The sequence below is a fragment of the Phaenicophaeus curvirostris genome, chromosome 1 (genome assembly GCF_032191515.1).
Source record: "Phaenicophaeus curvirostris isolate KB17595 chromosome 1, BPBGC_Pcur_1.0, whole genome shotgun sequence".
Classification (NCBI taxonomy): Eukaryota; Metazoa; Chordata; class Aves; order Cuculiformes; family Cuculidae; genus Phaenicophaeus; species Phaenicophaeus curvirostris.
Genome location: NC_091392.1, coordinates 36,752,085 through 36,765,363, shown reverse-complemented (window position 1 = coordinate 36,765,363; position 13,279 = coordinate 36,752,085). Strand labels below are relative to the sequence as shown.

General features: G+C 41.6%; 1 protein-coding gene across 3 annotated transcripts; it reads left to right on the top strand.

Moving 5' to 3' along the window:
- Positions 1-720: 720 nt before the first annotated feature.
- Positions 721-13,214, top strand: LOC138718621 (adipocyte plasma membrane-associated protein-like). 3 transcript variants are annotated; one of them, XM_069853130.1, is made up of 9 exons: positions 721-739; positions 2,694-2,783; positions 3,339-3,460; positions 7,705-7,803; positions 8,596-8,745; positions 9,175-9,287; positions 10,655-10,815; positions 11,374-11,569; positions 12,377-13,214. In XM_069853130.1, coding segments are annotated over exons 1-9 (1,131 nt in total). In that variant the 5' UTR covers positions 721-737; the 3' UTR covers positions 12,575-13,214. The 3 variants fall into 3 exon arrangements, with proteins under 3 accessions (XP_069709231.1, XP_069709224.1, XP_069709239.1); XM_069853123.1 differs by lacking the exon at positions 721-739 and adding an exon at positions 1,731-1,753; XM_069853138.1 differs by lacking the exons at positions 721-739; positions 2,694-2,783 and having other exon boundaries at positions 3,339-3,483.
- The last annotated feature ends 65 nt before the right edge of the window (positions 13,215-13,279 follow it).

Below are 13,279 nucleotides of genomic sequence, written 5' to 3'. Positions count from 1 at the left end.
ACCCCTTCCCCAGCTTCTACTCTGGACTCGCTCCAGAGCCTCAACATCCTTCTTGTGGTGAGGGGCCCAGAACTGAACACAGGATTCGAGGAGCGGTCTCACCAGTGCCGAGTACAGAGGGAGAATAACCTCCCTGGACCTGCTGGTCACGCCGTTTCTGATGCCATTGGCCTTCTTGGCCACCTGGGCACACTGCTGGCTCATGTTCAGTTGCTGTCAACCAACACCCCCAGGTCCCTCTCCTCCAGGCAGGTTTCTAGACAGACTTCTCCTAGTCTGTAGCACTGCACAGGGTTGTTGTGCCCCAAGTGCAGGACCCGGCCTTTGGCCTTGTTAAACCTCAGGCCATTGGACTCAGCCCAGCGGTCCAGCCTGTTCAGATCCCTTTGCAGAGCCTCCCTACCCTCCAGCAGATCAACACTTCCACCCAGCTTAGTGTCGTCCGCAAACTTGCTAAGGGTGCACTCGATGCCTTCCTCCAGATCATTGATGAAGACATTGAACAGGGCTGGACCCAGCACTGAGCCCTCCTTTTCCTGGAGGAACAGATGGATTTTAGTGTATGCATCCCCTATCTCGTATTTAGCAGTCAAGAATAAAACAGAAACCGAATCGATTTTCTCAAATACAAGGGAAAATCAAAAACCAAACAGAGAAACGCGCTTCCCGCCCTCCGCGGCCCCTCCTCGCCCCGCCCTCAGGAGGAGGAGCCGGGGCCGGGCCGCCATGTCAGCGCCATGTGAGGGGGAGCGGGCCGGGCGGGCTCCGTCCCGGGGAGGCGGCGGGTAGGGCCGGGCGGCGCTCGGCTTGGGCACCGGGGCTCGGAGCGGGCACCGTCCGGCCTCGGGGGGCTGGGAACAGCCGCGGGAGGGCGGTTTCTTCCTATAAAAAAAAAAAAAAAGCTCTTGGGGAAACGCGAGGCGGCTGAGGTGAGGGAGCTGGGGGCGGCACCGCGGGTCCCCCCTTCCGAGAAGACGCCTTCTTATCTCACGGCCTTTAAAGGCTTTTTTTAGTGCTTTCCTTTAAAAACTTTACTTTTCTGGTTACTTATTTTGTGTTTCGTAAAAGCGGCTGAATCCTCCCTAATTTTTCCTAATTAATTGTGAGAATTGGTTGATAAGCTTTCCTGCAGGTGGTTTGTACGTTTAATCGTCTCATCATATAAATCTGCCTGGTAAGGTGTAGCTGGTTTAGGCTAAGAGGCAGTTTTAAGCCTATGAGAGTGTATCAATATGCTTAGTTGCCTTGTGAGATGCAGCTGTTGTAGGAGATAACCTGAGGGGAATCTCCAGACATGGTTGGCTAATCCAAAAAAATAATGACCATTTTTTGAAGATTTATATGGTTCTTTGTCTAAAACTAGTCTGTATCCCCACTGCTTTTGTATTATGCCTTTTTCAGAAGGGCATCCAATTCAGCGCTGAATTGTCAAATAAAAATATTATTGCCTTTGCTTCGGAGACTTTGTCCTTTTCAATATTTTACCAGTGAATGAGTGTTTCTTACATAATCCTCCCTAATTCTTCACAGAAAGGGTCATTGGGCACTGGAACAGGCTGCCCAGGGAGGTGGTTGGGTCACCGTCCCTGGAGGGATTTAAAAGATGGGTGAAGTAGGGACAGGGTTTAGTGGCAGGTGGGAATAGTTGGACTTGATGATCTAAGAGGTCCTTTCCAACCTAGTGATTCTGTGATTCTAATTGAATGACTTTGTCCTTGCGCTCTGCAGCCCCTGGAAAGGAGGTTATGGAGAGGTGGGTGCTGGTCTCTTCTCCCAAGGGGCATGGGATAGGATGGGAAGGAATGGCTTCAAGTTGCACCAGGGGAGGTTTACATTGGGAATTGGGAAACATTTCTTCACTGAAAAGGTTCTCTGGCACTGTCAGAGGCTGCTCAGGGCAGTGGTGGAGTCCCCATCCCTGAAGGGGTTTAAAAGACAAGCAGACAAGGTGCTCGGGGATGTGGTTTAGTAGTGGACAGATATGGTTGGACTAGGTAGTGGTCTTACCCAACCAAACAATTCTATGTTTCTACTTTGCGGTTTGCTCTGGTCTCTCTGTTGCTCTTCCCAGGGCATTGCAGCTCTGTATCAATAATTGTTTGACTGGTTCCTTGCAGGCTGGTTGATGTGAGACCCCATAACTTCACACGTGCAACCACCACATTATCACTTTGTGTGCACTTGGTAAAACCTGTTAACAGCGAGCGCTCCCAAGGGTCAGCCAGGATAAGGTTGGTAAAAGGCCTTAAATGCACTAGGGTCAGCAAAGTCACTCGCCATACAAGCAACTGGGCTTGTGGCTCTGCCCACAACAGGTACGAACTACTAGAAACAGAACTCAGTAGAAGAAGTGGTTTAGTGGCAGATAGGAATGGTTGGACTTGATGATCCAAGAGGTCTTTTCCAACCTGGTGATTCTGATTCTATGAAATCTTGTGGTTTTCAGCTATTCGCCCATACGGAGACCGGACAAGCTCTGTGCAGAGGCAGAGCAGAACCACAATGCTGCTCATGGAGCAGCCGGGCCACTCCTCTCTATGGCAGCATCCATTGCAGTCTGCTTTGTTCTCCTTCAGTCTTAACTTTTAGCACTGAAATATTTTAACTTTTGCAAAATTTTTTTCTCTTCTTTCTCCCCTCTTGCCCTCCTCCTGGATATGCATGAGTATAAAATTGTTTTCTTTTTCCCCCAGGTTCCCAGCATGGGCGTTTCCAGCTGCAGTCCTTGTGACTTTTGCTAGTGTTTACTTTTTGCCATCTCCTATTGATCCAGAGCCGTTCATGTATGTTCCCCTGCTTAATTTTGATGTTCCATAGCATACTTGTGTTTGTCAGGGAATAACCTGTGCTTTCAAAACGTCTCCTGTACTTTTCATCCTGCAGGAGCATATAAAGCATGCTGCTTAAGTTCATATGTGGGAAGAAATTGTGTTGCTTATATAAAACTGGAAAATAACACATTTTTAAAAAGGGAATTTCAAGCAAAATAATGCAGTATTCCTGCATACGTGTAGAGAAATTGTTAGCAGATCTCTGACTGATGTCAGGGAATAAGACTGGGATGATGCCAATTTTGTGTTTGTACCGATTTCAGAAAAAATACATCTGAAAAGTCTCTATTCTTTTTATCTTGGGCCCACAAGCTCCACAGGATTTTTAATTCAGTTTGAAGTAATAGTTTTAATGAATACTAATAGTTTTAACTAATTCTTTTAAAAAAAGATAATACTTTGTTACTTGTATCTCTGGAATAAAGTCTTATTAGTTTCCCCTCAAATAATTTTTTTGTCCAATGTGGTCCTGTTTCTCACATCTTATTTATAATTCATTTGGTGCAGTTTTGAAAAGCCACCTCCTGCCTTAGTTGGACCATTGCAAGTGAATAGAAAGCTTCAGAGTGGACAAAGAATCTTCACAGGCCAGCTGAAAGGTCCCGAGTCTTTTACCGTTGATGGTGAAGGCAAGTACATAATTTCCAAATGGGTAAAGTTATCCATCTGCTACAGGTTATACATCTAATAAACCTGCCTCATCTGCTAAGATCCATTTAAGAACTTTAAATCCAAAAGAAAAGAAAAAGAAAAGAAAACAGTAGAAAGAAAAATAGAAAAAAATCCCACCCAGGAGTGTTTGGTAAATGATTGCTGCAAAACTATGAAGATAATTCTATGTCCTTCTGTATCTCCACATTTGTGAACGTTTCAGTAGAAATATTCCAGAGTATTTTGTTGTCTGCTGCTTCCAAGGACACAGAAAATGTCCTAATGCTATGAAAAAACACAGAACCACAAACTGGCAATATGTAGAAGTTGTATTAAAATATAATTTTATTAAGTGTGTAAAATAGTATATTCTTTAAAAGCTGCATGCAAAACCAGCTAAAAATTTCTGTGGGAATTCCTCCAAATGTGACTCTAAGCTTGGGCTTTCAACATAGACCTAGTGATAAAGTTGCCTTGTTTGGGTTTTTTTTCCATTTCAAGTCTCCAAAAGCAGTGTTAACTTACTGGTCAAGTTCAGTTACAGAGTTCAACACTGTTGAGAGTCCAAAAGCTGTTATTGAACACAGTGACAAAGAAGGAGGCAAATGAAGTAGGTTTAAAATTTGTGTAGTTACCAAACCCACATTTTTAGAGCAGCTTGGAACATAGAAGACTTTTCCCTGTTGTATAAAAACCTCTTCTTACTGACCCACATAACTTATCTTGGTTGTGTGGCAGCTGTGAGGGGGCAAAATGGTAGTTGCAGGAACCTTACAGATGGTGGGAAGCGTAGGGCTGAAGCGTTGCAGAGTAGCATGTTTTCCATCTTTCCAAGAAATCTCTTGCCCAGCATGTGAACAACATAGGGACTGCGATGAAAGTTCAAGCCAAAGAGAGGAGAGAGACTGTGGTCTTCTGTTTAGGACACGGGACTGTGAACTCTGGACTTGTTTTGGAGGAATTGTTTTCCTCTTGATGTGTGAGTGGATAAAATACATTCCTGTAGTAACCAGTCCAGAGAAGTAGGAAACTCCCAGTACAGTGAAGTAGGCAACTTCCAGTCCAGAGCAGTTTGAGCCAGGTAGGTCCCTTATTGCTGGTGCTAGCTTTCTGGCATTTTTTTCAAGGAAATATTGATAACCTAGGACATGTGAAGCATGGCCAGCAGGTTGAGGGAAGTGATTCTGTCCCTCTATTCCTCTCTAGTGAAACCTCACCTGGAGTATTGTGTCCTGTTCTGGGATCCTCAACATAAGAAGGATATGGAGCTGTTGGAATGGGTCCAGAGGAGGCTACAGAGGCTATCAGAGGGCTGGAGCATCTCCTGTACGAGGACAGGCTGAGAGAGTTGAGGTTGTTCAGCCTGGAGAAGAGAAGGCTCCGAGGAGACCTTATAGCGACCTTCCAGTACCTGAAGGGGCTACAGGAAAGCTGGGGAGGGACTGCTTACAGAAGCATGTAGTGATAGGACGAGGGGCAATGGGTATAAACTGGAGAGGGGCAGATTAAGACTAGACATAAGGAAGAATTTCTTCACCATGAGAGTGGTGAAACACTGGCACAAGTTGCGCAGGGAAGCTGTGCTGCCCCATCCCTGGAGGTGTTCAAGGCCAGGCTGGATGGTGCCTTGGGCAGCCTGGTCTGGTGGGAGGTGTCCCTGCCCATGGCAGAGGGGTTGGAACTGGATGGGCTTTAAGATCCCTTCCAACCCAAAGTATTCTATGATTCCATGATTCTATGTTTATCTGAGTGATACCATGTGTTTTTGTGTGCTACAGAGGCAAGAGGTAATAGCCAGGAGTGTTCGTTTGCTATTGTGCAAGCTGAAATAGAAGCATTGTCCATTGTAGCACCATAGGCCTGGAAGGGACTTGGCTCAACACCTTGCATTGAGGCACCCATTCCGAGCAAATGTCTTCTCAAAGCTGTTCCTTCCTGCTTGCTTCAAAGGTGCTGTCATAAATTGTCTTTTTTGAACTTTTTGTTCTCCGCCTTTTCCTCCACAAAATTCAGCAAGGATGGCATTCAAAATGAGTTTTACAGAGTGTATTTTAAATATGAGGACTAACGCTGCAAATGCTCGGTGTTGCCCAGTCTAACCTCTTACATGATGCTGTATAGAACACTGTTTGGGTTCTATTTTTCCTGAGTGTGTTAGTTCTAACATGGATTTTCCCTGAATTTAAAGACAGTTTAGGAGACTGATTCAGCCACTTGAAATCATGCAATGTGACCAATGTTGTAGTAAGTGTTGTGATGATGTTGCCTGATTCAGGTAAATGCTTTTTTCTGTGTGAAAAAGGCAGGATATTATGGGTAACTAGAGTAGTTCTGTTTTGGTTTTTTTTTGTTTTGTTTTGGGTATTTTTGTTTGTTTATTTCTCTTTACTAAAAATACCCATGAGAGAAGTCTAGTGCAAGTAACTGTATAAATCTAAGTATGGCATCATAGCCTAGTGCATAGCATGGTAGAAAATAGCATTACAACTCTAAGATTTATCTCTTTAAATACAGAATCTGGTATGTAATGAGAAATTTCAGCTGTTTGCAACATGCCTTTAGAGGCGTTAGAATGCCAGTATATTTAATGACAGCAAAGTTGAGCCTCTGTTTCTTCCCAGGCAAAGTTGTGGTATTGGGTAGTGGCTGTGAATTTCTCCCTTCGGATAAACAGGTGCTTTCTGTATGCCAGTAATCCTAGACAATTCTTTTAATCCAGTTCTGACAGGCGATACTTTGAGAATCTGTCCTATTTGCTCGTACCATTTTTCCATAGATGTGAGTGAGCAGATGTTAGACATTTTTTCTCTCGCCTGGTGCACATGCTCATCAGACAAAGTCAGAATCTCTGGTTTTTTTAGTAATACTGGCACGGGAAGGTAGCGTAACTTTTATGAAGCATCTTTTAACACATGTGGCCAAGTGACTGCACATTTTTAAATGTAAATAAGTCTAGGGTAAAAATGTTGGCCGTGTAAAGAAAATAATGCCTGCTTTAGTTCAGTCTATGGAAAGAGGAGGCAAATCAGAGAAATGTTTCCAGTTTACAGACTTTACACTAAAAGCGTATTTTGTTGAACAGCAAGGCTAGGACTGGTCACATGCATATTGCACTGTGGCAGAGCCCGGACCAGCCAAAAGGAAGGAGGAAGCTGTTTCCAAAGGTGGCATTAGTCACTGCTAGTGTCCTGCCTTTGATACTCTGCACAGGAGTTTTTGGTGTTTTGATACAATGTCAAAAGATTTGAAGACTTCCTGTGAGGTTTTTGGCTTGTTAATGTAAACATTTTGAAAGCAGAGAAGAAAGCAACTGCTAAGCACGTTTCCAATGGAAAAAATGCTCAGTCCTTTAATGCAAGCTTACACATTTTTGGGGTGTTCTGGTGGTTCAAAACTAAAGCAAAACATTACAGCTTAAAGAAAACCCCAACCTGCACTTGTTTTTTTTTGCTTAGGATTTTAATGTTCTAGGAGAAGGGTCACTTTCTTGTTTTGGATCAGTTGTAATGTTTCCCTTTCGTCTACTGTGCACTTTAGCTGGCTGATAGCCCTCAGGACAGAAAGGCAGATTGTGTGAGCTCTGCTAATGCTTTCACTGATTTTCTCTCACAGCATGAGAATATCACTGTGAATCTTTAGTCTCACCCTTGATGCCTTTGCTGCTAACCCAGGAGAGTCCTAAGATAGCTTTATTATGTTAGTATGATAGTATTAAGATATGATAGTAAGATATCATGAAATCGTAGAATGATTTGGATTGGAAGGGACCTTAAAGCCCATCCAGTTGCAACCGTCCCAGTAGACCGGGCTGCCCAAGGCCCCATCCAACCTGACCTTGAACACCTCCAGAGATGGGGCAGCCACAGCGTCCCTGGGCAACCTGTGCCAGTGTCTCATCAGTCTCATCATGAAGAAATACGTTACATTTATATATGTGTGATATGTTATAGTATTACGATAGTTATGATATTATTATGTTTATATAAAATGAACATATGAACTATTCATATTTTTTCTTATCTCCAATTTATTATTGCTCTTTTTGCTTTATAAATATATATTTAAAGTAAGCTGTATGGTTTCCTCTCCATTTTGTTGTCTCTCTGTGTTTGCAGAGAATATGTAAATTAGGAGCAAGGAAGGGCTCACAGTAACGATGATTATCCTTCCTTTATGTGTCTTGGTCCCTTTTAAAACAGTCTTCTAATGTACTTATTTTAAGGTAATATCTACACTGGTACCGTGGATGGGAAACTGTGGATGATCAGTGGGGACCAGCTGCATTTCATTACTCAGATGGGGCAGGAGGTACCTGGATGCGGTGAGCAACAGTTTTGGTGTGAAAATGACAACAAACCTGTTCATCTAAATGTCACTGAATGAGCAACTGAAGTGCTGTTTTTGTTATTGTTAACAATTTCTGATTCTTTAATGCAAATTTGTATGAGGAACCTACTGCTATCATGTAGTTTTTCCTCACACAGGTAGGATTAAGGCGTAACAGCACGCTTCTCCAGCACTTGAGACTGACTTGGACATACTGGCCATGGAAACAAAGAACATTTTATGGAACTCCTTCTATATAAAGCTTTAGAGGGTGGTCTCAACACACACTCTATCCAATTATTTTCCTGCCTCAGGGTCAAAATGTATTTCAGAAACTTTTCAAATCTTAAAAAGGCATCAGAGACTCAGAATAGTGTGTCCTGGTGCATCACCAGTAACTGGACTGTGAGGCTGGATTTGCTTTCCCTACCAGTACATGAGTAAGACATACACTGAAATGTTTACATTTATTTTTGGTGCAGATTTTATATATTTATATTGTAAATAATATTATATAATATACACTATATTATATATAAATATATTATATTATGTACAAATATATATTACATACTATATAAAATATATACTATATATTTATATATATATCTTATATATATATTTTATATATATATAAAAAATATATATAATATATATATATTTTATTTATATATATATTTTTATATATATATAGTATATATTATATACTATATATAGTTATTATTTTATATATATAATATATTTACTTGTTTTCCTGGTTTTCTACATCCTCCTGTTTGTATCCCAGGAACTCCAGACTATGAACCAATCTGTGGCCGCCCCCATGGAGTCCGAATGGATCAGGATGGTAACCTGATTGTGGTGGATTCTTATTTAGGTCTTTACAAAGTCAATCTGAGGACAGGAGAGAAAACCCTCCTGCTATCAAGTGAAAAAGGTGATGCTACAATTAGTGGGAAAGCATATTGATCTTGGGTTTGGTCCTCATGCCTATGTATAAATTGGAAAATCTAGACACTTTAATCTGTTAAGATCAATACTAGTGAGTGAGGCTGATTGAAAGCCCATTGGCTTTGTATTTTTAAGGTTTGCTTAAAAAATAGAAGAAAACAAAAGTAGTTATATTTGTCAGAGGCTTTTGGTTTGGTATGAGTTATGTGGAGCTGCAGCCTGAACATATTTCCCAGCAAATGAAAGTAATTTGGAGCTTGGACTTCAGCTTGAGACGAATTAAGGATAGCGATAGCATTAACTATGAGATACGGAATTGCAATGTCTGAAATCTTAAGCTTGCATGGATCTGAATCAATCTGAACACTTGGTGGTTTTGTATTTATTTTAATCAGCAGTCATTTTTGTTCACCAGGTGTGGATGGGCTGCCTTTCAAATTCCTAAACGGATTAGAAATATCAAAGACAAAATTGATTTATTTTACGGATTCGAGTAGCAAGTGGGAAAGACGACATCACAAATACGAGGTGAGATGCGGCAATCTCTGTAGCCATTTCTTCAGGTAACTTGAGTGTTAATTTTTGTGCTGGCAGCTCTGCCTACCAGGCTGCAGAAGAGAAGATTTTTTTGATGGTGTTTGTTTTACCCAAGCATGCTATGAATGCAGTGTGTTAGCCCTGAGGCAGAGGACAGGCTGCGCTAGACTGTAGCTGCTCTCCCGAAAAAAAAAAACCTGCGGGTGTGATTACCGCAAGAAATTGTCATGAGATATGGTACAGTCTGCATTTTCACATGTTCATTCCTTCTGATTTTTTACAAGCGTGGTTTTATACTGCAGTAAATGCAACGTGGGAAATGGCTGGTGTGCTTGAAGTTATCTTTTCTGTGAAGTCCAGGCCTTTGAGTAAAACTGAATCTGAAACAAACTGTGAAGATGAGATGTAGTGAAGTCACAGACATGAAGTCGACGCTGTGTCTTGTCTTTACTACCAGAACGGTGGATAAAATTAAGCAAGGCAAAAAAACCACAAGAAGGGAAACCTATTTGAGGGGTGGGAATTGAGAATGAAGTTATTAAAGGTAAAAAAAAAAAACCCAAATAGTTGAAATCTCTTGTGTTGCTTCCTGCTTCTTAAACCAATCACAGTTATTGCTTGGCAGCACATCATAGAATTGCTTGGCTGGAAAAGACTGTTGAGATCATCGTGTCCAACTGTACCTGTCCCCTACTAAACCAGATCCTTAAGTGCTTCATCTAACTGTCTTTTAAACACCTCCAGGGATGGGGACTCAGCCATCTCCCCCGGGCAGCTGTGCCAGTGCCTGAGAACCCTTCAGTGAAGAAAATAGAAACTATCTGCCATTTTGTATTTTAAAATTGACAAGGGGTTGCCAGTATAAACAACAAATGTAAAGGCAGTTTCCTGGTCACAGGGCTCATGCAGACATAATTCAAAGCCGCACATTTTTATCAGAAGAAACTCATTCAGATTACTTCATATCAGAAGTAAAATGTCAGCTGTTTACTTGCAAAACACTCACGAGTGCTTTCCAGATTGATTTTTAAGAAGCTGTAATTGCTCACAGAAGCCTGATAGGCCTCAGTATTTCGCTAGAGCAGGAACTACAGAATAACATATTTTTAAAGTCTGGGCTTTTTAACCCACATGTTCCTTTGGTTTTGCTTGAATATCATGATCAGCCTGGGAAATTACATGAATGGAAACCTTTGCTCCTTTAGTGATATGAGAAAGGTGCCACCTGCTATTCTGTAAAATTTTGATTTTATCTAGCTATCTATCTAATTTATGCTACTACAACTTCTGAGTATTTTCTATTCTAATTGAAACAGGTATTTTGATAGCCTAGCTTTTCATTAGATGTATTGTTTAAGGTAATTGAAACAAACCATCTTGGTCGCCTGTTGGCCTACGACCCTGTAACACAAACAGGAAGAACAGTGCTCAGTGGCTTGTACATGGCAAATGGGATCGCGCTCTCTCCATATGAAGATTACATACTGATAGCAGAAACCAGCGTATGTAGAATCATACGGTACGTTAAACATCATTCTCATCATAGACATGAGATACTACATGTTAGTTTATGCTACATGCTTTTAATTTATTTATAGGCATGATTTTCATGTTCTTGTTCTTTCTTTTCTAAAAATGTGAACTGAAGATGTGCTGTTACCAGGGTTGCTATGATAGAATCATAGAATAGCTTGGGTTGGAAGGGACACCTCCCACCAGCACAGGCTGCTCAAGGCCCCATCCAGCCTGGCCTTGGACACCTCCAGGGATGGGGCAGCCACAGCTTCCCCTGGGCAACCTGTGCCAGGGCCTCACCCCCATCATGGTGAAGAAATTCCTCCTACTGTTTGATCTAAATCTTGCCCCTCCAGTTTAAGGCCATGTAGGATGAATTTTTGGACCAATCATTGCTACCGAAGTTTAATCCTTCTTTGTCCTCACTGCTTCCTGCAGAGCCCTTTTCTGTATTTTGAAAAATACCTTTCGTAAAACAAAATTATGGCTCTTCTGCATGGTTGAGCTTGCTGTGTTTTGCAGCAGCCATCGTAACTCGTACATAAAATTCCCTTTATTGCAGCTATTGGGTGAGCGGAGCAAATGCAGGAAAAAAGGAAGTTTTTGTGGACAACCTGCCTGGGTATCCAGACAACATCAGGTTATCAAACACAGGCTTTTACCGAGTTGGAATATCTACTGTTCGCCTGCCCGGTTTCTTTCCTCCTTTTTTGGATGCTTTAGGGCCGTATCCATTCCTGAAGAGATTTATTGCCAAGGTAACTTTGACACTGTTCAGTATTAACTATTGATGTCACAAACAATGCTTTTTTTTTTTTTAAATATTAAAGTACTTGTTGTTCCTCACTAGGAAACACAAGAGACAACTGCTTAATCTTTACTAGCCAGCATCCCAACACATCCTAACTTTGATTTTTCTGGAACGTTTGAGGATTGGTTTCTTTTACATATTAAAACACAGCAGTTTTACTGTTGTGGCAATACCGAGAACCCATTTGAAAAGTAGAAAAATCAGTATTGATAAAAGCAGTTCAGATCTGCAAGCCCTCAGCCCATTGTTTACAGCAACACAAGATTGTCAAGGCAGGTGAAGAACTCTTTATGCAACATGGGAGGATTCTGCTATAAGACTCTGCAAAGTCATTCTGGCCACGCCAGAGTCATGGATCTGGTTACGATTAACCGTGCTACTTTTGCTAGGAAACATGCCGCCTTTTTCCTAGAACTTGCCCAGGAAAAACACTGAAGTGGGTGATTCAGTTGTGTTCCCACAAGTTCCTCTTATTCCTGCTTTTAGAAAATCAGTGGATTTTGGCAGCTGGAATAAGTTCTAACATCATCTACAGGCACTTAAGGCACTGACTGTTCTTTAAGATCAGTGAGTCATTACTGGACTGGCAGCTTTAGACGCAGCCCAGTGGATGCTACCAAAAGATTAAGTAACATCTGAATCTGGACCAAAATCTGGAAAGCAATTTATTAGCACTGTCCTTTCTAGTCATTCAGGTTCCTCCTGCCCCGTGAATGAAGTGTTAACCTTGTACCTTTCTTTTTTTCCAAAACAGGTGATTCCTTTCTCATTCTACAGTATTTTTCTTCACAAGCACGGCTTGTTCTTAGAAATAAATGACAAAGGAGACATTGTGTCAAGCTTCCATGACCCCGATGGCAGCGTCACTTGGGCTGTCAGTGACGTCTTTGAGCACTACGGGAAGATGTATCTAGGTAATACAGAGCTGCCTTTTCTTGTGGTGCTGCAGTAGACAGGTATCGTTTTTATAAACTGGAGCCTCAAAATAAAAAGAGCAGCATTGTTTCAAGCAGCTGTTAAATATTTTTCTTTACTTAAAGGAAGACTGCTACATCACTCAAGGAGAAATGAAAATTGATAGCATACGGTTAAGCAGAAATAAAAATGCAATGTCGAAATACTTGTTTTAGAAGCTTGTGAAAGCCTCAGACTTTCACAAGGCAAAAGGTTAAAGGTACAGGTTAAAAGGTATCAAATCACCTGACTCTAGAGTTCAGAATAGTCCTGGATATATTTTTAAGCAGTTGCACTGAACCATCCAAGGAATTAAATTCTTTAACAGGGACTGAGGAAGCAGCACGACTATTCCTGTCTCCCACAGTTTCCATTTTGGAAAAAGCCTTATGTTGGATTTTATTCTTCCTTTCTCCCAGAGGCAAAACATACTGCTCTTAATTATGCATAGCAGTTTCTCCATTGTCTCTTTTGTTAGTCTCCCATCTATGGGAAATATGAACAAGTCCAGCTTGCATTTTTTTCCTCACCTCGGTGTTTTTCTCCCTGGTGTGGTCATACCTTGTCCTGCTAATGCTGTACAAAAGGTCCCCTGTAACCACAGCAAAGTTGACTAGTGACCACTGTTGAGGAGCAGGTATATAAATTAGGAATTCAATCTTTAGAAATGTGTTGCAGTTCGATCCTTTGGAAAGGTTTAACT

Bases quoted from the DNA above. Each gene is read 5' to 3' on its own strand.
- LOC138718621 (XM_069853123.1), top strand. The intron at 3,461-7,704 runs GCAAGTACATAA...ACTTATTTTAAG, and splicing joins TTTTACCGTTGATGGTGAAG to GTAATATCTACACTGGTACC. The intron at 11,570-12,376 runs GTAACTTTGACA...TTTCCAAAACAG, and splicing joins TGAAGAGATTTATTGCCAAG to GTGATTCCTTTCTCATTCTA.